Source organism: Elephas maximus, chromosome 8, assembly GCF_024166365.1.
Source record: "Elephas maximus indicus isolate mEleMax1 chromosome 8, mEleMax1 primary haplotype, whole genome shotgun sequence".
Taxonomy (NCBI): Eukaryota; Metazoa; Chordata; class Mammalia; order Proboscidea; family Elephantidae; genus Elephas; species Elephas maximus.
In genome coordinates, this window is record NC_064826.1 from 42,069,396 (window position 1) to 42,097,314 (window position 27,919).

The 27,919-nt window shown below is 38.6% G+C and overlaps 1 protein-coding gene across 2 annotated transcripts in view; it reads right to left on the reverse strand.

The window, feature by feature from the left end:
* Positions 1-1,337: 1,337 nt before the first annotated feature.
* Positions 1,338-27,919, reverse strand: part of BCAP29 (B cell receptor associated protein 29) — a 72,756-nt gene continuing 46,174 nt past the window's right edge. For both annotated transcript variants that reach the window (XM_049893490.1, XM_049893491.1), the window contains 2 exons: positions 16,066-16,166; positions 1,338-1,572 (listed from right to left, as the gene is read on the reverse strand). In XM_049893490.1, the coding sequence (XP_049749447.1) occupies positions 1,540-1,572; positions 16,066-16,166 (134 nt within the window). In that variant the 3' untranslated portion in view covers positions 1,338-1,539. The remainder of the gene's footprint in view (positions 1,573-16,065; positions 16,167-27,919) is intronic.

Below are 27,919 nucleotides of genomic sequence, written 5' to 3' on the forward strand. Positions count from 1 at the left end.
TTAGATTTTAGTTTTGCCAATTCTAAAGCTGTGTATTTTTTACTTTTCTCTATGTTCCTCTGTCATCAGACCTGATTTCCATACAACGGGCCAGGATCCCAACTCTCAATAGCTGTATATTTACCCATGTAGCTCTCATTTCAGTATTTCTAAGTCTATACTCTGAGCTGTCATTTGTTCAGTTCGCTCTTCTTTCGGCACTCCCTTCTCTTGTTATTTATGGTGCTGTCGGCCCATATGGTCTAACTCCCATTTCTTACTCCTGTTAAATGTCTCCTACATCTCTGTTTTCTAGCAGTCACTCCTGACTTTTTCTAAAGTAAATTTCATATGTGCTTGCTCATTTCATCTACTTTACAATGAAAAAAATTAGATACATGTGAAGTTAGTGCTAAAATTATAATAAAAGAGGGTGAAACAAACACCAGAAAAGTAATAACTCTAGTAGTTATCTTCCATTTTCTTTCATATTTAGATTTTTATAAGACAGGACGGCGGTTTTCATGTCTAAACCTTGGAACAACCTAAGTTATATTAATATTACAATCATTATCATCTTCTAAACGAGATGCTAAATGAATATTGAATGGAAAAATAGCATTTAATATTTAGCTTGCAGAATACATAAACATCTCAGAGAAACTGTGTGACCCCAGTGTATGTATATTTGAGGTAATATCTATACAATTAATAATTATCACAGCCATGGGAATCACTGCTCTTTGGCTATGATATATATTAACTTTTAAAGTCAAGATTCCACTCTGTTGTAAAAGTAAGTTCAGTTCAGTACTATGGCAGTTATGCAAACAGACATAAACCGTACTATTAAACCTGAGAAGTTAGAATGCTTACCCAATTATGTGTTAACACAAATGTCAACAAAACACAAACAAGTGCAGAAGCACAGTAACAAAAATATACTTATCAATATAGCTGTCTGGTAAGAGTAAACCACAGTATCATCAGAATGAGGAAAAAAAACCCAACTAAGGTCAAAGGTCATTATTTTCACTGTTTGCTCTTTTGGACTCTTCCTTATAAATACAGTGGCTAATTCTAATAATTTATCCTTATTTAATCTCTGAACAAACTTGGTGACACTGACTTCTACTGTTAAACATCATCATCTGACTAACTAGATTACTATTATTATTGAAAACTCATGAAAGTTTTCAAGCCTATTAATGGTTTCATGCAACTTAAAAATCTAATTTTGGAAATAACTGGCTAATGAATTTTTCCTTTTATTTGGTAAACGGCCACTATATACCAGTGTTGCTATCAGTATGTAAATACGGTATTTAACATGCTTATATTTTTCTTAAGAGCTGGAATACAGACTTTACAATATATCTGAAACATCATCAAATACTGTGACAATGCCATTACCATACAGCCTATGTGTGGTGTTAAAAGAATTATTGGCTGGTCATATACAGTGCATTTTTCTGAACTGAACTGTAAATTTCTTAGAGGCTAACATGATAACCAATGAATCATCTTGACACAGTATATCACAATCTTCTTTCACAAAGTTCACAGGTCTTTCTTGCCTTTTTCTACACGATCCTGCAAGAAAAAAAAAATGGCTTAGGTAGTTATATCAAAGAGTGAGAAACATGCATAAATACAAGGATTTTTCTTTTTGTAAAAATGGTGTGGCGGTGTCATACCTTTAACTTCACAAGAGGGGTGGAGAATCATGATTAACACAGTCCAAAGCTGATGATTCCTATGGGGTGGAGGTCAGACATACCTCCACCCTCCAATCTTTACCAATTCTGACACCAGCCATCCCTCCCACAGCACTCTCTACTTCTCTGCTGGGTTCGATAATTTGTTGCAATGGCCACACAGAACTCATAGGCCATCCATACTCACAGTTATGGGGTTTATTAGGGAAGTTAACAGGTTACAATTCAGGATCAGGAACGACTCAAAATACAGTTCTTCGATCAGGACTGTTTCTTCTCAGCCATACATACCTGCAGGCAGGCCTCTCTCTTCTGGCCCTCAGCCCTGGCCTCTGCCCTGCTCCGGCAAGTGTTACAAAGCTCTTTACTGTGCCATTTATGGTCTTGTGATTCCCACAAAATGACTGGGCAGAACTATGCAAATAAGGTACGTGTGGCCCACCAAGGGTATTGGACAGCCTGCTAGTAATGCAAATAAGGTACATGGGTGGGAACAAGCAAATAAGGTGTGTGGAACCCTAATGAGGGGATTGGTCAGTTTTGTCATCCCACTAGGCATAAAATGAGCTAATTCCAGAAGCGGACAGAGGGGACCTCACTACCACGAAGAAGAAAAGTCCCTGCACTGAGAATCTCCTGGACCCAAAGTGAAAATATGGATTGAGAAAGTCTCAAATTAAACAAACTACAAGATTTGTAGGTTTTGCTTGACAAAAATGCCTAGAAGGGAAAATAATAACACTCTTGAAAAGTTCACTTATTTCTCTGCCTTAACATAACTTTCACAGGTTACACCAGGAAAATAAAATTTCTAAAATTCCCCTATTGCAAACCTAATTAGAATTTTTGGCAAGGGAAGAATGAATGGAAGTAAAACCAAAACCAAATAAATCCAATGTCTTTTTTTTTTGTCTTTCAGATAGTTGCCAGTAGAACTGGCTTCTCAAACTCTTTGCTGACAACATTATAAAGATGGCTATTATACACTATCTAAACCTGGAGGAAGATTGAAAAGAAAGTTAACCTTAAGAAATCATTTAGCCACACTGAGATACGACTTCACACCTGCTAGGATGGAGTATATATTAAAAAGGAAAATAACAAGTGTTGGTGAGGATGTGAAGAAATCAGAACCTTTGACCACTGCTGGTGGGAATGTAAAATTGTGCAGCCACTATGGAAAATAGTTGGTGGTTCTTCAAAAACTTAAATATAGAATTACTATATGGCTCAGTAGTCATATACCCAAAAGAAATGAAAACAGGGACTCAAACAGATATTTGGTTCACTGCAATGCTATTCACAATAGCCAACAGCAGAAACAATTCAGGTGTCCATCAACAGAGAATGGATAAACAATATATACATACAATTCGGCCATTAAAAAAATGAAGTTCTAATATACGCTACAATATGGATGAACCCTCAAAACATTATGCTAAATGAAATATGTCAGACACAAAAGGACAAATATTGTACGATCCCATTTATAAGATACCTAGAATAGAGAAGTGCGGAGAGACAAAAAGCAGATTAGTAGTCACCATGGGCAGCGGAAGGGGACTTTGACTGTTTAACGGGTGCAGAGTTTCTGTTTGGGGTGATGAAAATGTTTTGCAAACAAATGGTGATGACTGCACAACACTGTGAGAGTGATTAATGCCACTGGATTGTATACTTCAAAATCGTTAAAACAGTGAATTTCATTTTGTGCATGCTTTTCCACAATTAAAAAAAAAAAGGTTGTTTGGACTAAGAAAATAAATGTCTTTATCCAGGAAAAAAAAAAAAAAACCTCCTAAAATAAAGTTGTACAGGGTTATTGCTTACATACAGGAAGTTCATCTAGCTCTCGTTCAGGCTGAACATTAATGCTTTCAGAACAATGTGAATAACATTAATTTTAAGAATCAATTAGGAAGACCTGAGTGAAAAGGTACCATTTTCACATGTCATACACATGTATCTTACCATGTTAGATAAAAACCAAAGCTTTAATGGAGCTGTTATTACGGGCAAGTCCTTTACGTGGAGAGTGACTTTCCAAAATGAAATTTAAAAATTGGCAGATGATGATGGGTTTGTGCTGCCAATGACCTCTAGTCAGTTCTGCTCTTTCTTTCCCAGAAGAGAGCCAGGGCAAATAAGGAAAGGCAAAGACTATATATTTTGAAGTGACTGTTTTCTAATATTTATTTAGTGCCTACAATAGAAAGAGGGGCCAGATGGGGAAATCCAAAAGGTTTTAAAAATGCAAGGAGAGATTTGTTTACGGTAAAGAAATCTCTTTCTCCTCTTCTGCCTTTGTTTCCTTAATATTTTAATAATAGTTTATGATTATTTCATTTAAAGTACATCAAGTGTGGAAAATTGAGAAAGCTAACAAGTTTTCCAAACAACCTTAAGATATAATTTAATGACTATGATAGGTGTGACAATAGAAGTTAAATTCATAAAGGAAAATTGGACACAGCTTTTTACCACAGATGGTCTACAGCTATGTTTCGCTTAAGTAAGGTTCAAAAGGTGAACATCAAAATGTAAGAGTCACATCTAAGAAAATAGTTCTCATTTAATGACACCAAAATGTCAGAATCTTATATAGGTTCTCATACTGGACAAGGGAAGGGGGTAGGTAAGTGGATGCAAAAAAAAAAAAAAAAAAATGTGACCAAACAAGACGTAATTAATAACACCTTATGGCTGTATAAAGCCTTTCTTAAGTACCTTCTCCCATAGGATCCTGTTCAATGTTCACAGGAGGCTCCCTGAGGAAGGTATTCAAATACTCAGTTGAGTAATGAAGAAGCCAAGGTGCACAAATGTCAAATGATTCACCCAAGGGTTCCAGAACTCGTAAACTATGAAGCTGAGGTATTTTCCCCCCTTCAAATAGGAAATTGGTTTTATAGGTGATGAGAGAGTAGACACACCAAACACAGTAGTGAGGTACCTCAGGTATTGGCAACAACAGAAAGCCACCACCATTCCTTGGTGAAAGCTGGAACTTTGGTGGTTCTGCCCAGTGGGAACTGGGACCATGGAGGGAAAGAGCTAGAGTCATGAAGGACATGCAGCTGCTGCTGAAGTACCACCCAAAGCAGAGAGAGAAATCCCCTGGCTTTCTCCCTCCACTTGTCATTCAGTGTTTTACTAGTGCCTCCCCAACAGCTGAACCTGTCAAGAAGTCAGAGAACAAGGGAGCCTGGGAAATATAGCTTCCTGAGATACAAAGTAGAACAGAGGTGGGAGGAGAATGAATTCAACCGCACATAGTCCAATAACCAGCGTAAGCCAAAGAACACAGTGGTTAGTGATGGAGATTCTAGAGAAAGATTTCCTGACTTTAAATCCCAGTTGCAATCCTATCACTTTCTAGCTCAGTGACTTTGGGTAAATTATATAACATCTCTGGGCCCTAGTTTCCTCGTTCACAAAATAGGGATATTAAAATATTTTAACTTACTGAGTTGTTATGGAGAGTAAACACAATAACACATATGAAACCAAGAGTTTGTTCCAGAACACACACGCAATAAATGTCACCATTAAATTATTTCAATAGCCTGGGTATAAGCAGAAATTAGATCAAGACCTAAACGTGCTAGTGAGCAAGGCTCAACTCTCAGTGTAGCATCTGGCATATTACTCCTAAAGGCTTTCTACAGCCTTTGCCAAGAATGCATAAGCTGTACGTTGAGGGTGGCTTTTCTAGAGGAAGGAAATGGGTTGAGGGAATCTCATGGTTACATACATCCTTTAGGGATCAGGAAAAACATTAGCTGTTTCCACAAGCTGCTAACCAAAGGGTCGGCAGTTCGAATCCGCCAGGCGCTCCTTGGAAGCTCTACGGGGCAGTTCTACTCTGTCCTATAGGGTCGCTATGAGTCAGAATAGACTCGACGGCACTGGGTTTTTTTTGGGTTACCACAATGGAGATATTCAGCAATGGCTACTTGCCACCGGAAATTGAAGGGATATTCCTACTTCTCCTTTCCCCAATTCAGGGAACTAAACATTTCTGGCACCCTGGCAAAGTTCACTGGCATGGATATTCATCTTGCTTGAGACAAATAGGAGAAAAAAATTGTTTTATTTCTAGGTGAGAGGACTCTGAAGTGACTCCTTCACTTCTGTGGTGGATCTTGAAGGATTCCGCGAAGTCACTAATTCTCATCATGTACTGGTGAGCCTGCCAATTTTAGGATCTCTATTTTAGATAGCGATGGGGAGAGGGCAGTCTTGCTGAAGATCTCAGACCACATGACTGAGCCCTCAGTGCCCTGGGACTAGAACACACAGGGTATCCACCTTTCTCTGAGTTGCCCTGTCTTTTTCTTGCTATTTTTACAGTTGGTTAAATTAACATGCAAGCAACAGGGAATGTCAAATGTGCTTTATATTGCTTCTTGACTGGTTCTAAATAAAGGATTAAGTGACCAGAATGGGAATAGGTCATTCTTACAGCAAAAACTTCTACAGAGGAAGTAACACTGAAGATGATGATAATGAGAACAATAGCTACCATTTCATTAGAGTTTACTATCTTCCAGGCACTGTACTGAACAACCTATATATTTTATTTAATTCTTCCAACAAGTCAGGGAGCTAGGCATTGTTATTCTTCTCATTTTACAGATGATGAAAATGAGGCCCAGAGGGGTGATGTAACCTGCGTGGGATCAAAAAGTTTGTATGAGGCCAGGTATAGTTATTTCAGGTCTGTCTGACTCCAAAGGCTATGCATATAGTGCCCACTTGTCTCACGTCAGGCACAGTGCTAGATCCTGGAGATACAATGACCATTAAGACATAGGGAAATAAAGTCCTGGGACTAGGGCCCCTAATACAGTGAAATAACTGTAGAACTGTAATTGCTAAAAAAAAAAAAAAAAAAAAAACCCCTGATTGAAAGTTATGGGGGCTACCAAATTCTGAGGATCAGCCTAACCCAACAGCAGAAGAGCAGAGGTCTCGGCCTTGGGAGGAGCTGGGAAGGAAGGTCAAGGCTGCCTTTGGAATGGTCTTCTCCCTCCATCCACCAGGAAAGTGGGACCCCCTGCTCCTTCCCACTTCTCCCTATGTATGGTCAAAGTGTGGCTGGGAAATCAATTCAAGTGAGGGGCTGACAGGTAAAGAGCAGAGGGGAGCCAAAGAGCCCAACGTGGATGAAGGCGACTCTTGCTGGACTGGAGGGGAAGAGGCTTGACTCTGTGGCCAATGGAGCTGAGATTTTAAATACTGGCTTTAACAACAAACATTTCTTTCTCATTTCTATCCTTCAAACTACCTTTAAAGGTAAACCATATATCTGAATGCCATAGCTTTTGTTCAAGATGACTAAAACACTAGGACAAGAGTAGTGTGGTGTGAGATTTCCATTTTTAGCTCATTTCAGCATGAATATGGTACACATTCCAAGCAATTTTTTTTTTTTTTTCAGAACCAGTCCCTTTTTCAATATTGCCATTTTGTGGCTCAATTCTTTTGCTTAAAACTTCACTAAAACTGGAATGCTCTAAGTTAGCATATCAACAATTTTTTTTTAATTTTTATTGTACTTTAAGTAAAAGTTTATGAATCAAGTCAGTCTCTCATACAAAAATTTATATACACCATGCTATATACTCCTAATTGCTCTCCCCCCAAAGAGAAAGCATGCTCCTTCCTGCCGTTCTCTTTTCGTGTCCACTAGGCCAGCTTCTGACCCCCTCTGCCCTCTCATCTCCCCTCCAGACAGGAGATGCCAACACAGTCTCATGTGTCTACTTGATCCAAGAAGCTCATTCTTCACCAGTATCATTTTCTATCCCATTGTCCAGTCTAATCCCTGTCTGGAGAGTTGGCTTTGGGAATGGTTCCTGTTTTGGGCTAACAGAAGGTCTGGGGACCGTGAACCCTGGAGTCCTTCTAGTCTCAGTCAGACCATTAAGTCTGGTCTTTTTATGAGAATTTGGGGTCTGCATCCCACCACTCTCCTGCTCCCTCAGGGGTTCTCAGTTGTCTTCCCTGTCAGGGCAGTCATCGGTTGTAGCCAGGTACCATCTAGCTCTTCTTGTCTCTGGCTGATGTAGGCTCTGGTTTATGTGGCCCTTTCTGTCTCTTGGGCTCATAATTACCTTGTGTCTTTGGTGTTCTTCCTTCTCCTTCGTTCTGGGTGGGTTGAGACCAACTGATACATCTTAGATGGTTGCTTGCTAGCATTTAAGACCCTAGAAGCCTCTCTCCAAAGTGGGATGCAGAATGATTTCTTAAGAGATTTTATTATGCTGATTGACTTAGAGTCCCCTGAAACCATGGTTCTCAAACCCCCACCCCTGCTACGCTAGCCTTCAAAGAGTTCAGTTTATTCAGGAAACTTTTTTGCTTTTGGTTTAGTACAGTTGTGCTGACCTGTCCTGTATTGTGTGTTGTCTTTCCGTTCACCTAAAATAGTTCTTATCTACTACCTGATTAGTGAAAACCTCTCTCCCTACTTCTCTCCCTCCCCGCTCTTGTAACCATCAAAGAATATTTTCTTCTCTGTTTAAATTATTTCTCAAATTCTTTTAATAGTGGTCTTATACATTATTTGTCCTTTTGCAACTGACTAATTTCACTCAGCATAATGCCTTCCAGATTCCTCCATGTTATGAAATGATTCATGGTTTCATCATTGCTCTTTATCGATGCGCAGTATTCCATTGTGTGAATATACCATAATTTATTTATCCATTCATCCATTGATGGGAACCGTGGTTGCTTCCATCATTTTGCTATTTTAAACAGTGTTGGAATGAACATGGGTGTGCATGTATATCTGTTCGTGTAAAGGCTCTTACTGCTCTAGGATATATTCTAAGGAGTGGGATTGCAAGGACTGTATGGTAGTTCTATTTCTAGCTTTTTAAGTAAGCGCCAAATTGATTTCCAAAGTGGTTGTACCATTTTACACTCCCACCAGTGGCGTGTGAGTGTTCCAGACCCTCCACATCCTCTCCAACATTTATTATTTTGTGTTTTTTGGATTAATGCTAGCCTTGTTGGAGTGAGATGGAATCTCATTGTAGTTTTGATTTGCATTTCTCTAATGGCTAATGATCGTGAGCATTTCCTCATGTATCTGTTAGCTACCTGAATGTCTTCTTTGGTGAAGTGCCTGTTCATATCTTTTGCCCATTTTTTAATTGGGTTGTTTACCTTTTTGTAGTTGAGTTTTTGTAGTATCATGTAGATTTTAGAGCTCAGGTGCTGATCGGAAATGTCATAGCTAAAAACTTTTTCCCAGTCTATAGGAAATATTTTCACTTTTTTGGTGAATTCTTTGGATGAGCATAGGTGTTTGATTTTTAGGAGTTCCCAGTTATCTAGTTTCTCTTCTGCAACTGTTGGTAATGTTTTGTATCGTGTTTATACCATGTATTAAGGCTCCTAACGTTGTCCCTATATTTTCTTCCATGATATTTATCATTTTAGATTTTATATTTAGGTCTTTGATCCATTTTGAGCTCATTTTTGTGCATGGTATGAGGTATGGGTCTTGTTTCATTTTTTGCAGATGGATATCCAGTTATGCCAGCACCTTTTGTTAAAAAGACTGTCTTTTCCCCATTTAATTGACTTTGGGGCTTTGTCAAATATCAGCTGCTCATATGTGGATGGATTTACGTCTGGATTCGCAATTCTGTTTCATTGGTCTATGTATCTGCTTTTGTACCAGTATGAGGCTGCTTTGACTACTTTGGTGGTATAATAGGTTCTAAAATCAGGTAGAGTGAGGCCTCCCACTTTGTTCTTCTTTTTCCAGTAATGCTTTACTTATCCTGGGCCTCTTTCCCTTCCATGTGATTTGTTTCTCCATCTCATTAAAAAATGCTGGTGGAATCTGGATTGGAATTGCATTGTATCTACAGATCGCTTTTGGTAGAATAGACATTTTTACAATGTTAAGTCTTCCTACCCATGAGCAAAGTATGTTTTTCCACTTATTTAGGTCTCTTTTCGTTTCTTGCAGTAGTGTCTTGTAGTTTTCTTTATATAGGTCTTTTACATCGCTGGTAAGATTTATTCCTAAGTATTTTATCTTCTTGGGGGCTACTGTAAGTGGTATTGATTTGGTGATCTCCTCTTCAATGTTTTTTTGTTGGTGTAGAGGAATCCAACTGATTTTTGTATGTTTATCTTGTATCCTGATACTCTGCTGAACTCTTCTATTAGTTTCAGTAGTTTTCTTGAGGATTCTTTAGGGTTTTCTGTGTATAAGATCATGTCATCTTCAAACAGAGATACTTCTACTTCTTCCTTGCCAATATGGATGCCCTTTATTTCTTTATCTAGCCTAACTGCCCTGGCTAGGACCTCCAGTACAATGTTGAATATGAGTGGTGATAAAGGGCATCCTTATCTGGTTCCCAATCTCAAGCAGAATGCTTTCAGATTCTCTCCATTTAGGATGATGTTGGCTGTTGGCTTTGTATAAATGCCCTTTATTATGTTGAGGAATTTTCCTTCTATTCCTATTTTGCTCAGAGTTTTTATCATGAATGGGTGCTGAACTTTGTCAGACGTCTTTTCTGCATCAATTGATAAAATCATGTGATTCTTGTCTTTTACTTTATTTATATGAAGGATTACATTAATTGTTTTTCTAATGTTGAACCATCCCTGCATACCTGGCATGAATCCCACTTGGTCACGGTGAATTATTTTTTTGATATGTTGTTGAATTTTGTTGAGGGTTTTTGCATCTACATTCATGAGGGATATAGGTCTGTAATTTTTTTTTGTGGTGTCTATACCTGGTTTTGGTATCAGGGATATAGTGGCTTCATAGAATGAGTTTGGGAGTATTCCATTCTTCTCTATGCTCTGAAATACCTTTAGGAGTAGTGGTGTTAAGTCTTCTCTGAAAGCTTGGTAGAACTCTGCAGTGAAGCTGTCTGAACCAGGGCTTTTTTTTCTTGGGAGTTTTTTGATTACCTTTTCAATCTCTTCTTTTGTTATGGGTCTGTTTAGTTGTTCCACCTCTGTTTATGTTACTTTAGGTAGACAGTGTGTTTCTAGAAATTCATCCATTTCTTCTAGGTTTTCAAATTTGTTAGAATACAGTTTTTCAAAGTAATCTGATTCTTTTAATTTCAGTTGGGTCTGTTGTAATATCGTCCATCTCGTTTCTTATTCGGGGTATTTGCTTCCTCTCCTATTTTTCTTTTGTCCGTTTGGCCAATGGTTTATCAATTCTGTTAATTTTTTCAAAGAACCAGCTTTTGGTCTTGTTAATTCTTTCAACTGTTTTTCTGTTTTCTATTTCATTTAATTCCTCTCTAATTTTTATTATTTGCTTTCTTCTGGTGCCTGAGGGTTTCTTTTGTTGCTCTCTTTCTATTTATTCAAGTTGCAGGGATAAATCTTGATTTTGGCCCTTTCTTCTTTCTGGATACGTGCATTTACTGATATAAACTGACCTCTGAGCACTGCTTTTGCTGTGTCCCAAAAGCTCTGATAAGAAGTGTTTTCATTCTCATTGGATTCAATGAATTTCTTTATTCCATCCTTAATGTCTTCTACAACCCAGTCTTTTTTGAGCAGGGTATGTTCGGTTTCCAAGTGTCTGATTTCTTTTCCCTGCTTTTTCTGTTATTCATTTCTACTTTTATGGCCTTATATGGTCAGAGAAGATGCTTTGTAATATTTCAATGTTCTTGATTCTGCTAAGGCTTGCTTTATGACCTAATATGTGGTCTATTCTGGAGAATGTTCCATGTGCACTAGAAAAGAAAGTATACTTGGTTGCTGTTGGGTGGAGTGTTCTGTTTATGTCTATAAGGTCAAGTTGGTTGATTGTGGCATTTAGATCTTCCGTGTCTTTAATGAGTTTCTTTCTAGATGTCCTGTCCTTCACCGAAAGTGGTGTGTTGAAATCTCCTACTATTATTGTGGGGCTGTCTATGTCACTTTTCAGTGCTGTTAGAGTTTGTCTTATGTATCTTGCAGCCCTGTTACTGGGCACATAAATATTTAGTGTGGTTATACCCTGCTGGTATATTGCCCCTTTAATCATTATATAGTGTCCTTCCTTATCCTTTGTTGTGGATTTAACTTTAGAGTCTATTTTGTCAGAAATTGATATTGCCACTCCTGCTCTTTGTTGTTTGCTTGATATATTTTTTTCCATCCTTTGAGTTTTAGTTAGTTTGTTTCTCTAAGTCTAAGGTGTGTCTCTTGTAGGCAACATAGAGAGGAATTGTGTTTTTTAATCCATTCTGCCACTCGCTGTCTCTTTATTGGTGCATTTAGCCCATTTACATTCAGGGTAATTATGGACAGATATGAATTTAGTGCTGTCATCTTGATTTTTTTTTGTGTGTTTTTTTAAAAATAATTTTTATTGAGCTTTAAGTGAACGTTTACAAATCAAGTCAGTCTGTCACACATAAGCTTATATACACCTTACTCCACACTCCCACTTACTCTCCCCCTAATGAGTCCGCCCTTCCAGTCTATCCTTTCATGACAATTTTGCCAGTTTCTAACCCTCTCTACCCTCCTATCTCCCCTCCAGACAGGAGATGCCAACACAGTCTCAAGTGTCCACCTGATACAAGTAGCTCACTCTTCATCAGCATCTCTCTCCAACCCATTGTCCAGTCCCTTCCATGTCTGATGAGTTATCTTTGGGAATGGTTCCTGTCCTGGGCCAACAGAAGGTTTGGGGACCATGACCGCTGGGATTCTTCTAGTCTCAGTCAGACCATTAAGTCTGGTCTTTTTATGAGAATTTGGGGTCTGCATCCCACTGATCTCCTGCTCCCTCAGGGGTTCTCTGTTTTGCTCCCTGTCAGGGCAGTCATCGGTTGTGGCCGGGCACCATCTAGTTCTTCTGGTCTCAGGATGATGTGAGACTCTGGTTCATGTGGCCCTTTCTGTCTCTTGGGCTCATAGTTGTCGTGTGACCTTGGTGTCCTTGTTCTTCATTCTCCTTTGATCCAGGTGGGTTGAGACCCATTGATGCATCTAGATGGCTGCTTGTTAGCATTTAAGACCCCAGACGCCACATTTCAAAGTGGGATGCAGAATGTTTTCATAATAGTATTATTTTGCGAATTGACTTAGAAGTTGCCTTAAGCCATGGTCCCCAAACCCCTGCCCTTGCTCCGCTGACCTTTGAAGCATTCAGTTTATCCAGGAAACTTCTTTGCTTTTGGTCCAGTCCAGTTGAGCTGACCTTCCGTGTATTGTCCTTCCCTTCACCTAAAATAGTTCTTATCTACTAACTAATCAGTAAATAACCCTCTCCCACCCTCCCCCGCTCATAACCACAAAAGTATGTGTTCTTCTCAGTTTATACTATTTCTCAAGATCTTATAATAGTGGTCTTATACAATATTTGTCCTTTTGCCTCTGACTAATTTCACTCAGCATAATGCCTTCCAGGTTCCTCCATGTTATGAAATGTTTCACAGATTTGTCACTGTTCTTTATCGATGAGTAGTATTTTTTGTGTGTTTTTGACAGTTTCTTTTTCCCGTTTAATTTTTTGTGCTGAGTAGTTCATATATTGCCTTTTCCTTTTATTTGTTGTTGTTGATTTTGTTTCTGCTGAGTCTCTATTTTTTTTTCTTGTATTTTATTTTGATGTGTAGGATAGTTAAGTCTGCTTTGTGGTTAACTTAATATTTATTCTTATTTTTCTAAGTTTAAACCTAACTTTTATTTCTTCATATCGCTTTGTCTTCCTCTCCATATGAAAGATCTATGACTACATTTCTTAGTTCCTCTTTATTGTTTTAATGTTGTCTTCTTTTATATAACAACATCGCTGTTTCCTTGTTTTGAGCGTTTTTATCTTGATTTATTTTTGTGATTTCCCTGTCTGGGTTGACATCTGATTGCTCTGTCTAGTGTTCTAGTCTTAGGTTGATACCTGATATTATCGATCTTTTAACCATAGAACTCCTTTTGGTATTTCTTGTAGTTTTGGTTTGGTTTTTACGAATTCCCTAAACTTCTGTTTATCTGCAAATGTCCTAATTTCACCTTCATATTTGAGAGATGGTTTTGCTGGATATATGATTCTTGGTTGGCAATTTTCTTCCTTCCATGCCTTATATAAGTCATCCCATTGCCTTCTTGCCTGCATGGTTTCTACTGAGTAGTCCGAGCTTATTCTTATTGACTCGCTTTTGTAGGTGGCCTTTCGTTTATCCCTAGCTGCTCTTAAAATTCTCTATCTTTAGTTTAGGTAAGTTTGATTATAATATGTCTTGGTGACTGTCTTTTAAAATCTACCTCACGTGGAGTTTGATGGGCATCTTGGATAGATATCTTCTCATCTTTCACAATATTAGGGAAGTTTCTGCCAACGAATCTTCAAAAATTCTCTCTGTATTTTCTGTTATTCCTCCGTGTTCTGGAACTCCAATCACTCGTAGGTTATTTCTCTTGATAGAGTCCCACGTGATTCTTAAGGTTTCTTCATTTTCTAAAATTCTTTTATCTGATTTTTCTTCAAATATATTGGTATCAAGTGCTTTATCTTCAAGTTCACCAATTCTGCCTTCCACTTGCTCAAGTCTGTTCCTGTAACTTTCTATTGAGTTGTCTAATTCTGTAATTTTATCGTTAATCTTCTGAATTTCTGATTGCTGTCTCTCAATGGATTCTTGCAGCTTATTAAATTTTTCTTTATGTTCTTAAAGAACCTTTTTAATTTCTTCAACTTCTTTATCTGTGTGTTCCTTCGCTTGTTCTGCATATTGCCTGATCTCCTTCCTGATGTCCTGAAGGTTTCTGTATATTAATCTTTTGTATTCTGCATCCAGTAATTCCAGGAAGCCACTTTCATCTAGAAGATCCCTTGATTGTTTGTTCCGAGAGTTTGCTGAAGCGATCATGGTCTCTTTCTTTATGTGATTTGATATTGACTGTTGTCTCCAAGCCATCTATAAGTTATTATATTAATTTTGTGGTTGTGCTTACAGTATCCTAGCTTCTTGCTTTGTTTTATTTTGATATGCCCAAATAGGTTGCCTGAGTGAGCTAGTTTATTTTTGCCTTTGAAGCTCTGACGTCTTGTCGCCAGATAGCTAGACCTGTTATCAGGTATATCAGTCTAGGAGTCCATTCACTTTTCTTGTATGGATTCAGCCCAGGTGTCCAGGTAGCTGCTCGTCAAGTGTGTGGTACAGGCTCTGTCCTACAGTCTTAACGGGGCTGGGGTGATTGGTGTAGGTACTGGTATCTGGTTACAGCAGGGGTCACGCTCTGAACAAGGCAGGGGGCTGAGAATCATCCCCCAAGTGTCTCTGAGGAAAGCATGTCCCTCTTCCCTAGAGTGTACAGGTGGGTGTGTTCTGCAGATGGACCATGGGCCCCCAGTGCTTTTGGTTGGAAGGACTGGGAGGTATCAGTTATCCTTGGGCCCTTGTCGCGGGTGGCTGGGTGACCTGAGTGGAGCCACCAGTCCTTAGGCCCCTGATTGGGGTAGGTGAAGGCAAAACGGTGTCAACCATCAAACACCCACCTCTCCACTACACAGCTGAAACAGTTGTAGTCTGCCAACAAGTGCCTATTCTCCTGACATAGGCCCACAGAGGTCCATTCAGGGGGGAAAGGTATTCAAGCTCCATGGACCGTTTATGGCTGGACAGGAGCTGCTTCTGTCTGGAGCTCCCCAGGTTAGCGGAGCTGGCAAATTATCTTTTCCCCCAAGTGCAAATTTACTCCTTCTCCAAGGGTGGGAGAATGGCTCCCGGTGCTTAACAGGGCCTATCTCAGGCCCAGGGAACTCAACAGCTGCTGAAGCTGGCTTGGGAGCGGGGGGCACGGTAAAATATATGTGAGTACTTAGCTTTTGCCAAGAGCGCCGTTCTTCTCTGGTTCCGGAGGTGTGAGTAGGCTGTACAGCTGGCTGCTTTCCCTGAGGAAACTGCAGCCAAACATTACTACCAGCCCACCGCAGCTGCTCCTGGTAATGGTGTCTGGGGGATCCCGGTGGTTCACATCCGGCAACTCCTCTCCAGTTCTGAACCGTCTCTCCCTCCCCCTGCCACTAAGTCCATTTTCTAAGTTTGCCTTTGATGTTCAGCGTTCCTAGCTTGTCGTAAATATAATAGTTTCGCTTGTTTTTTTGGATCTTTGTTGTAAGAGGGATTGCTGTTTGGCTATTGTGCCATCTTGGCCCTGCCTCCTCTCAACAATTTTTAACGCTATGATTATCTTGTATTTCCATGCAAAGCTTATCTAGTTATCTGGCTTCTTTGATCACTTAACAAAGCCAGGATTAAGTACATCATTCTTGATTTGGGAAGGGCAAATATGCCAGATAGTTGACTTAGGTAATTAATACTTCAAGAGATTTAAGCCCAAAAAGTGAAGGTCTGTCACCTACCTGAAGTTCTGCGTGTTCCTTCAGGAGTCGATCGTATTCTTTTGAAAGTCTCTCTGATTGCATCTTCATTGTCATCACGTCATTTTGTGCCTTAGAAAGAGCTAGAAAACATCAAACAATTTGATTTTCAAATTTTTATTTGAAAACAATTTCAGATTTACAGAAAAGCTGCAAGAACTTAATAGAGAACTCCTTTCCTCAAATTCACCAACTATTAACACTGTGCTATATTTGAGTTTGGAGCCCTGGTGGTACAGTAGTTAAGAGCTTGGCTACTAACCAAAAGGCCAGCAGTTCAAATTCACCAGATGTTCCCTGGAAACCCTATGGGGCAGTTCTCCTCTGTCCTACAGGGTCGCTGTAAGTCAGAACCATCTTGATGGCACACAACAACATCTGAGTTATTATCTTCTTTCTCTCATTACACACAGACACACATCCCCACACACTTATGTACTTGAAACTTTTGAGAATAAATTGCAGTTTACTCCTTAACACTTCACTGTGTATTTCCTAAGAACAAAGACACTCTCTAATATAACCAAAATATAGTTACCAATTCAGGAAATTTAATATCAACACAATACTTTATGTAATCTATTATACATATTCCACTGGCAATTATTTCAATTATGTCCTTTTTAGTATTTTTCCCTTCTAGTCCAAGATACAGTACCAGATCACACATTGCATTTAGCTGCCATGTCTCTTTAGTTTTCTTTAATCTGGAATAGTTCCTTAGCTCCCTCAGACCATTATCCTTTAGCAGCCCACCTCTGGTCTTTTGTAACATCGGCATTTTGTAAAAATACAGGCTACTTCAAAAAAAAAAAAAAAAAGACTATCCTTCATTTTGGTTTTGTCTGATGTCTCCTCATGATTAAATTCAGGTTACGTATACCACTTACATATGAATATGACATAAATGACACTAAATCCTTCTCAGGATATCACATCCAGAGGCCCATCTGCCCCTCACCGTTTTTTCATTTTATCATTACTATTTTCCCCTTGAAAGTAAGAAGCAATATGTAGAGAGACACTAAGACCACAAAAAACACCCTGTTCCTCATCAAAATTTAGCCCCCTACATTTAGTATTCATTTACAATTCTTGCATAAACCAATCTGTATTGTGGCAGTTGCAAAATAGTGACTTTCCAACTGCACCATTCCCTCTACATTTATCAGTCAGCTTTCTACTGTAAGGAAGAGTTTTCCTTTCTTTTCCACCCATCCATCCATCATCAGTATGGACTCATGGGTTCTTATTTTTTTCAACAATTTTTAATTTGCTACTGTACTTATTTTGATGCTCAAATTGCCCCAGATTTGGCCAGTGGTAACATCTTTTGACTGTCTCCTTTTGACTATACCCCCATCAGTTTTCTGAGTATTCCTTACTTTTTGGCACAAGATTCGTCTTAAACCCTCCCTGTCTCCACCCTTGGACGCAAGTTTTATAAAAACAGAATTTATCAGAAAGGTCTGCTTTTGAAAAAAACTAACAGGAAGAAAAAATATTTTTATTATTCTTGCTAATGGACAGGTGACTATATTTCTTTAAGAACAAAGAAAATTAATTTTCTTATATAATAAAGTTGAAAAATATGGGGGTATATATAAGTGACACTTAAAGGCTTTACCTCAAGGTAATGACACATAAAAATGGCTACGGATTAGTGTTTGTCTACCAAGAAACTACAATCATAAGCCAGCAGATTCATGTCCTTAGATGCAAAAAAACAAAACAAAAAACATATTGTCATGGATTGAATTGTGTCCCCCCAAAATATCTGTCAGTTTGGCTAGGCCATGATTGTCTACCACTGTATTGTATTGCATGATTGTCTACCATTCTGTCATGTGATGTGATTTCCGTATGTGCTGTAAATCCTATCACTATAATATAATGAGATGGATTAGTGGCAGTTATATTGATGAGATGTACAAGATCAGATAGTGTCTTAATCCAATCTCTTTTGAGCTATAAGAGAGAGAAGCAAGCAGAGAGACATGGGGGGCCTGATAACACCAAGAAAGCATTGCTGGGAGCAGAGGTTCCCCAGACCAAAGGAAGACTGATGACAAGGACCTTCCCCCAGAGCCGACAGAAAGAGAAAGGTTTCCGCTGGAGCCGGTGCCCTGAATTTGGACTTCAAGTCTCCTGGACTGTGAGAGAATAAACTTCTCTTCGTTAAAGCCATCCATTTGTGGTATTTCTGTTATAGCAGCACTAGATGACTAAGACACATACACACATATATATATACACACACACATACATAAATATATACATACATACTTACACACACAAATACCTGCTCCTCATGTATCGACATATTAGGCTGCAAAGACGAGGTCATTATATGAAAATCAGTATTATTCGAAAATGGAGAATGACCATATCAGATCACAAAATGGAGAGTGACTACATCATTACATAACTGCCAAATTGTATCATTACATAACTGCCAAACCACTGAGAATAATGGCTCAGCTAAACTGACACATAACCTTAACCGTCGCAGTCAGTGTTACTCTTGCCTCTCACCTCGGTGTTCATTACTGCCAGACATACGTTGTTAATGTGCAAAATAGTTGGATAGTAGATTTTTTACTATTGTTGTAAATGCAAAATGGCAGAAAACAAGGTAGTCAATAAGTGAGGAGTAGGTGTATTTTTTTTTTTTTTTTTTTTTTTTTTATTTAGGTGTATACATATAAATAACATTTAAGTCAACACCTTGTGGGGAAGAAGCTAATGAGCAAAATATGTAGAGGGGGGTGGAGAAGTTGGAGGTGGAGAAATTAAGAAGTCATACTTGAAAATTTTCTCTTTATATAGTACCTTCATAAATCATTTTTCCATATCTTAGAATTCTGAAATAGTTCTATCCTCAATTCTGCATCTGTAGCCTTTACAAACCAAAACCAAACACAGTGCCCTCAAGTCGATTCCGACTCATAACGACCCTATAGGACAGAGTAGAACTGCCCCATCAAGTTTCCAAGGAGCACCTGGGGTTAGCAGCCGTTGCACTTCACCACTATGCCACCAGGGTTTCCTCTGTAGCCTTTAGAAGTTCTGCATTTTTTTTTTTTTTTTTTTTAGGGTAGGGATTTTAGGGAAGAAAGCAGGCTATAGAAGTTTAAAAGCACCTTTCTGGCACAAGGAAAAGAAATTAGTTTTAATTTATAAACAATCTGGTTGCCTTTCCTCTTGAGAAGCCATTATATGGACATTTTTATATAAATGTATAAGTCATTATCAATTTAAATGCATTCTGAATCAGTATTTTATAGATAGCATCGTCAAATTAAACTTTCTGCAATGACGGAAATATTCTACATCGGCGCTGTGCACAACAGTGGCCACTAGCTACATTTGGCTATCAAGTACTTTAAATGTGGCTAGTGAACTGAGGAGTGAATTTTAAATTTTATTCAATTTTACTTAAATTAAATTTCAATTTAAATAGCCATGTGTGGCTAGTGGCTGCCTGTATTGGAAATTCAGTTCCATAATTTCCTTCATGTTTCTTATATAGATCTATAGTTTTAAATTAGGTACTGAAGACTGAATTTGACAAATTTAACGTAATATCATTTAGTAAAGGTATGGATCAGTTATGGAAGACAGATTTTTGGTGGTTGTTAGATTTCACAAAGGCCACAGTTATAAGAGCCAAACCAAAACCAAACTCATTGTCATTGAGTCGATTCCGACTCATAGTGACCCTGTACACATTAATTTTAAATCTGAGTTCTATAAGGCATTTCCTAGAGGTTACCTGAAAATGTGAAGCATGGTTAGTGTTATCTTCAGAACCTCACTAAAAATGTTTAACAGCCTGGATTCCCAGAATATAAAAGGCAAAAAAATTCCACAACCTAATAATATCTGACTAGTCTATGGATTTTTTTTTTTTTAGTCTATGGATAGTTTTAAGAATGTTGGTCAGGAGCTTGTTTGGATAGAGATTGGTCTTAATGTTAAAACTGGTTTATACTTAAAACTTCTGACATGAATAAGTTACTAAGGAAATTTATTAAATCTTTTTTTCATCAGTCCCTTATTAAAAGTTACCATTTTTCTCAGGAATTGTTATGAGCATGAGTGTGTTTAGGAGGTCAATGAATTCCCTGTAGTATGAGTCTATAAAAGAAGCTGGAAAACCACTTTACAGCCTATCCAGAAGTTTCTTCTAGTCACTACTGCTATGAAGCTATAACAAAACAACTGTAGGAGAATCCTGCTTTTCTGTCATTCATCCAGTTAAGGTATGAACTGTGTTTCTTATTTTGTTTTGTATCTCAGTGGATGTTAAACCTAAGGATGACTATCTTACTGAATTCGCCCCAATTAAGGGAGGCTATTTTTTTATTTTTATTATTGTCTAGGGGCCTCTTGGACTGTTTGCCAGTCATTTTTCTGTCTCTTGTTTTGTAAAAATTATAATATTGTGTTTTGGATGTCTTCTATCTCCTTCTGGAACTGTCTCTGTGACTAAGGGATTATATGGACTTGTTATCTGACAGTTGAATTTGCTTGTTTTATTTTGAACTATATTATTCTGGAAATAGAATATTATTCTGGAAATAGCATATAGAGGGAAAATATTATGGGACAAGGAGGCCCGAGGTGATCCATCTAAATCACTATTTCAATTTTTTCATCTGCAAAAATGGGTTGATATCACTTGCTATCAACTTTATGGAAATGCTGAAATATTTCATGAGAATACTGGTTAGTTTTAACTAGAGACTAAGTTATAGCCTAGTCACTAGGAACTTTTTAAGGTACCTGAACCATTTAGTAATATTACAGACAATAACTGCTATTAATGTCACAGTGACACCGAAGTTGGGCAAAAATGTTTGCGTAAAATGACAAGTAAGCCAAAATTACATTTATGGAGTTATTTGCACAGCAAATGGAACTGGTGAGACTATTGTGCTGTGTAAACGTACTGTACCACTGTGATTTCTACCAGAGATAACAGATACTGCCAGCTAAGCTCTGCCAGGAAATGGAAGAGAAATTTTTTATACGCATTGGCACGTCAGCTAAAGTTGAGCTGTGGTACAACGGCAATAAGAATCGAGCCAGAGGAATACATTTTTTATTTGAGAAATTTCTATATGACTAATTTCCCACCACAGTTTATTTTTATTTATTTTTTGAGTACTCAAGAGTATGATACCCTGGGTCTTAATCCTCACATGTACTATTCCTTTGCAAGTGATCAATTACTGAACTGTTAATCCACAAAATACTTGGAAAGCAGACACAAGTGCCCTTTCAGTAAGTAACAAACTGTGGTTTTAATTATACTATAGCTATTTCTGGACATATTGTCAGGACCATGTAGATAAGGTCAGTTTTATTCATTACTTCAATCATTACCCACTCTTTAGAACTTACCACAGTATCTTGTATACAATATTAATGAATAGTTTGAATTGGCAATATCTTAAACTTCTTGCTATTGAGTGAATAAACCAGTGTTTGGAAGAAAAATTAAGATTTTCTTATGGGATTTTTAGAAAGAACTCTGAAAAACAGCAGCTTAAAAAACACAGAAATCAATGACATATTTTAGCTCAAATTCAACAATCTGTATCTGATTTCATCAGCTTCCCACAACTCCAATCTGTTTCTCTTCTTGAATTTTCTATCACAGTAAATTGCCCCCTCATCCATCCCCAATGAACAAGGCAGAAGCCTGATAGTCATTCTTGACTCCTCTCTTTTAATCCCCACATCCATCTGTTGATAAAATTCTTTAATTCTACTTTCCTTTATATCCTCCCAATACACCCCACCCCCAACTTCATCTCTGTTACCACTGTCCTCATGTCTAGCTTTGATTTTGAAATGGGATCCTTCACCTAGTTTCCCTGCTACTCTCATTCTCCACAGTTCTGTGAAAATGATTGATCCCCTACCTGAAAACTCTCCAACAGTGCCCCCAAAATGTAAACATAATAATGGCATACGAGGTCCTTCATAATGGGTCCTTGGCCTAACTCTCACCACTGCCTCCATCTTATTTTATGCTCCAGTCGCACTGAAGTCCTTACAGTACCTCGAGAGTGCCATACTCTTTCAGTTACATGCTACTCATTTTGTATAATACAGGTAGTTCCTGACTTACAAGGTATTTGAGTTACGATGAATCACACTAATGACCATCTTTTTTCTTTGGACATCTTATCATTAGTAATATATACTACATACAGTGTTGCAGCTCACAATTTGCTGATGTTATCATTCTCAGATATTCACTTGCAGACGTTTATTATGTAATGTTCCCAGCCCCCAAAGACAAATAAATATCAGATTTATACACATATTGATAATAAAAGGCAATGCTAATGAAAACTAAAAAAAAAAAGAAGTATTCGACTTACATCAGAATTGACTGACAATGGAACAGAACCCTGGTGTAAGTTGGGGACCCTGTTGTAAATTGTTGTACATCCTTGTCCTTAATCTCTCTGCCTCACTCACTCCCTTCCATTTCATCTGGCTATTTAATATTCATCCTCTAAAACACCATGAAGTCTTCCTTGATCTCCATCCACTCTTGGCTCCTACTGCATCTTGAGTTCACCTTTATCATAGCACTTATCAGCTGAAGTACAACGACGTCCCCACTAGACTGTGGAATACTCAAGTAACAAAGCTGTGTCTTATCTCTGGGTCCTGAGCATGCAGCACAGTGCCTAGCACATGGTAGGTGCTTAAAATATGCTCCCTGTTGAACACATTCATGCTAAGTGAAATATATCAGACACAAAAGGGCAAATACTATATGATTCCACTTATATAAAATATCTAAATAGGCAAATGCAGAGAGACCAAAGTTTATCAGTGGTTATTAGGGGCAGGTGGGAAGGGGAACGGGGTAGTTACTGCTTAAAGGACATCGAGTCTGTTAAGGGTGATGAAAACATTTGGAAATGGCTAGTGCTGATGGTTGTACAACATAGTGAACATACTTAATGCCGCTGAATCGTACATGTAAAAAAAGTTGAAATGACAAATGTTTTAGTATATACATATTTTTACCACAATAAAAAACATAATGCTAAAAAGCAAAAACAAACAAACATATTCCCTGAGGGAAGGAAAGAATGGACAAATGAAAAGTGAAAGCTTTAAGCGTCTGAAAAATTCACGTTTGGAACCAGTTCATTTCCTGACAATACGATAAAACCAAAAACACCAAACCGAGTGCCGTCAAGTCAGCTGCGACTCATAGCGACCATGAGTAGAACTGCCCCATAGAGTTTCCAAGGAGCGCCTGGCAGATTCAAACTGCTGACCCTTTGGTTAGCAGCCGTAGCATTATGCCACCAGGGTTTCCAATATGATAAAAATCAGGTTAAAAATATGAGCTGTTACTTTAGTCACCTGATAAAAATCTTGGTTGTAACTCAAAACAATCGTATCTTCGATAAAAAAATATTCAGGATAGCTGGAGAGTCACAAAGCAAACAGACCATTGTTGAAATATCTTGATGAAAATAGACTCATGTTAAAAAATCTCAGGCTACTCTAGGTTTAAAACAAAACAAAGCAAAAAACCAACAAGCAGTATCATAGAATCCAGTTTAAAAAAACCCAAAATGCTGACTCTAGGACTAGGCAGGAAATATGTAAGATAAGCCTGTAGTAGTGCTAGAACATCTTGGAGTGCTAGAAAGTAAGGACATGTTCAAAAAACAAAAAATTCACAATAATGGAGATATGTCAAAGGAACACAGGAGACTACTGAAAGCGTTCTCAATAGCCAAAGCTGGAACAGCTTGATCAAAAGATAAAATAGTATTAAATTATTACCCAAAATATAAGATAAATACCCATGAGTCCACACTGATAAACGAATGAATGAATGGGATAGAACAGACAAATCTCCTGTGCAGAATTCCAAATAATTTATGTAGATATGCCACCCTCAAGGAGGTGGAGCTTAATTCCCTACTCCTTAAGCAAGGGCTGCAAATAGTAACTTCCTTCCGAAGACTACAGTATGAACTTAATGCACTGAATGTATGTTAATGGTAGTGGGATAATTTGGAAAAAGAGATCGAAAATGGTTGCACAATTTGAAGAGTGTAATCAATGTCACTGAAGTGTACATGTAGAATGTGATAAAATATTGTATGTGTTGTGTGTATATTACAATTAGTGAAATAAATCTCCCCAGAAGATACTCAATTATAAAGGGAAAAAGGGTATCTTTATAATGGGGAAACCTAACAGATAACACCTTAACCAAGTGATCAGAGTCAACATCACTAGTACTGAGAGAAGTGCTGTACTGGGAAGAACACAGCATCGTATCTGTGGTATTCTTGCTAGAAGTATCTAAACTGAATCTAATTGGAGGAAACATTAGATAAACCTATGTCAAGGGACATTGTACTCTTCAAATCTGTCAATACCCTGATATACAAAGAAAACAGGATTAAAGGAGACGAAAGAGTCGTGGTGGTACAGTGGTTAAGCCCTTGGCTGCTAACTGAAATGCTAGAGGTTCGAACCTATCAGCTGCTTCATGGGAGAAAGATGTTACAGTCTGCTTGTATAAATACTTACTACCTTGGAAACCCTATGAGGCAGTTCTACTCTGTCCTACAGGGTCTCTATGAGTCAGAATTAACTAAACAGCAATGGTTTTTTTAAAGAGACTAAAGTGACATGACAATGTAAAGCAATGCATGAACTAGAATTTTCTTCTGCTAAAGGACATTTTTGGGACATTGACGAAATGTGAATAAGGTCTGTAACATTATATCAATGCTAATTCCCTGATTTTGCTAACTGTATTGTAGTTTGTCCTTTTTTTTTCTTTATTTTTACTGTGGTAAGTACACAAGTATCAAAACATTTGCCATTTCAACAATCTTCACATGTACAGTTCAGTGACAAGGCATGTCCTCTTTTTTTTTAAATTTTCACTGTGCTTTAAGTCAAAGTTTACAAATCAAGTTAGTCTCTCATACAAAACCTTATATACACCTTGCTTCTATGTTCCTAGTTGCTCTCCCCCTAATGAGACAGCACATTCCTTCTCTCCACCCTGTGTTTCCGTGTCCATTCAGCCAGCTTCTGTCCCCCTCAGCCTTCATATCTCCCTTCCAGACAGGACCTGCCCACATAGTCCCATGTGTCTACTTGATCCAAGAAGCTCACTCCTCACCAGTATCATTTTCTGTCTTGTAGTGTAGTCCAATCCCTGTCTGAAGAGTTGGCTTCGAGAATAGTTCCTGTCTTGGGCAAACAGAAGGTCTGGGGACCATGACCTCCAGGATCCCTCTGGTCTCAGTCAGATCATTAAGTCTGGTTTTCTTACTAGAATCTGGGGTCTGCATCCCACTGTTCTCCTGCTCCTTCAGGATTCTCTGTTGTGCTCCCTGTCCTGGCAGTCATTGGTTGTAGGTGGGCACCATCTAGTTTTTCTGGTCTCAGGCTGACGCAGTCTTTGATTTATGTGGCCCATTCTGACTCTTGGGCTCATACTTACCTTGTATCTTTGGTGTTCTTCCTTCTCCTTTGCTCCAGGTGGGTTGAGACCAATTGCTGCATCTTAGATGGCTGCTTGCTAGCGTTTAAGACCCCAGATGCCACTCTCCGAAATGGTATACAGAATGTTTTCTTAATAGTTTTTATTATGCCAATTGGCATGTCCTTGTTTTTATGGAGTATTCACTGAATTCTTTAGGGTAGAGTGGCATTACATCTGCAACTTATTCTCAAATGGTTAAAAAATATGTATGTGTGTATATCTATCTATACCCACTGCCATCGAGTCGATTCTGACTCATAGCGACCCTACAGGACAGAGTAGAACTGCCCGATAGAGTTTCCAAGGAGCGCCTGGCGGATTCGAACTGCCGACCTCTTGGTTAGCAGCTGTAGCACTTAACCACTGTGCCACCGGGGTTTCCATATCTATCTATATGTCTCATATATATTATATGTATATATGGAGAGAGTGGGAGAAAAGGGCAAAGCAAATGTAAAATGTTACCACATGGGGGACGAGTGAAGGGTATAGGGGAATTCTTTGCATTATTCTAGAATCTTTTCTGTGAGACTGAAATTATGTCTGAATACAAAGTTAAAGGAAAAAAAAATTTTGCTGTGAAGTAGAGCAGAGAAATGACACAGTAACTGGAGGGCAATATGGGGTACAGGGAAGTTTTTATTTTTTTGAATAGGTGACATCAGAAGATTTTTGTCGGACCACAGAAACAAAGTCCTTGAGAAGGATAGTGAAACTGGGATCCAGAGCACTCAAATAGGGTTTGAAACTTAATCCATCATAACTCAAGGGCAGGCACAGAGTTTGGGGCCACATGCAGTAAGGTTAATAGTTTTGGTGGTAAGAAGATGAGGAAGTTTTTTCTGATTAATTCTTTGTGCTCAATGAAGCAGAGGGATTTAGAATTTTGAAGTGAGATGAGAAATACTTAAAATAGTTTTGGAGAGGGGAAAAGTGGACATTTTAGAGAAGTGTAATAGGGTCATTGTGATGACAGTTGAATTTAGTGATCATTTATTTATAGCAAGATGCTGGGCAAGCAACACTCAGATGTTTGGGTGGAGGTACCGAGACGGTGGACATTTGACTATTACTATGGCTAGATTTTTGCCAGGGGAACTTTCAGAGATAGAGAGAGTTGAGAGAGATAAGTAGTTTGCAAGAGCATAATTATGATGAATCACGACATATAAATTGGGTAAGAGGGAAGAGAGGGCACCAAAGTCAGGGTTTGGGAATGAGATTTACTGAATATCTATTACATACCAGCCTAGAACTTATGCTAGGTGAATATGCTGGTGACACACAGATGACTTAGCTGTGGCCCTAAACAGTACTTACAATCGAAAGAAAAATAAACAAGGATAACTTCTACAGAGTGCACTATCAGACATGTACCTATGGAGGAGTGTGAGGCACAGAAGGGTGGCACCCAACCTAGCTTGAAGGGAAGAGGTTTCAGGGAGGCTTCCTGGAAGTGCCAATGTTGGAGCTGAAGGATTAGCATAAGCTATCTAGGAAAATGAAGGAGGAAGAGCATCATAGGCAGACAAGACCACAAGGGAAAAGGTGAAAAATAATGAAACAGCCTCCTCTCTGAGAAGAACTAAAAGCAGGGGTATAAAATTTAAATTGGAGAAGGGTCAGAGGCAAGGCTGGGGTGACACCAAGGGTCAGATCACAAAAGACTAGGTTTGCCATCTTGAAGAGCCATAAAGGCGACATGGAGCCAACTGTTGTTGTTGTTAGGTGCTGTCGAGTTGGTTCTGACTCATAGCAACTCCATGGACAACAGAACAAAATACTGCCCAGTCCTGTGCCATCCTCACAATTGTAGTTATATTTGCGTCTGTTGTTGCAGCCACTGTGTCAATACATCCTGCTGAAGGTCTTCCTCTTTTTTCGTTGATCCTCTACCCACCGTGATGTCCTTCTGCAGGGACTGGTTGCTCCTGATAACATGTCCAAAGTACCTGAGATGAAGTCTCGCTATCATTGCTTTTAAGGAGCATTCTGGCTGTACCTCTTCCAAGACAGATTTGCTCATTCTTCTGGCAGTCCATGGTATATTCAATATTCGTGGCCAACACCGTAATTCAAAGGTGTCAATTCTCCTTTGGTCTTCCTTATTTATTGTCCAGCTTTCGCATGTATATGAGACAACTGAAAATACCATGGATTGAGTCAGGCACAGGCCTTAGTCCTCAAAGTGACACCTTTGCTTTTTAACACTTTGAAGAGGTCGTTTGCAGCAAATTTGCCTAACGCAATACATCCTGGAGCCAATAAAGAGTT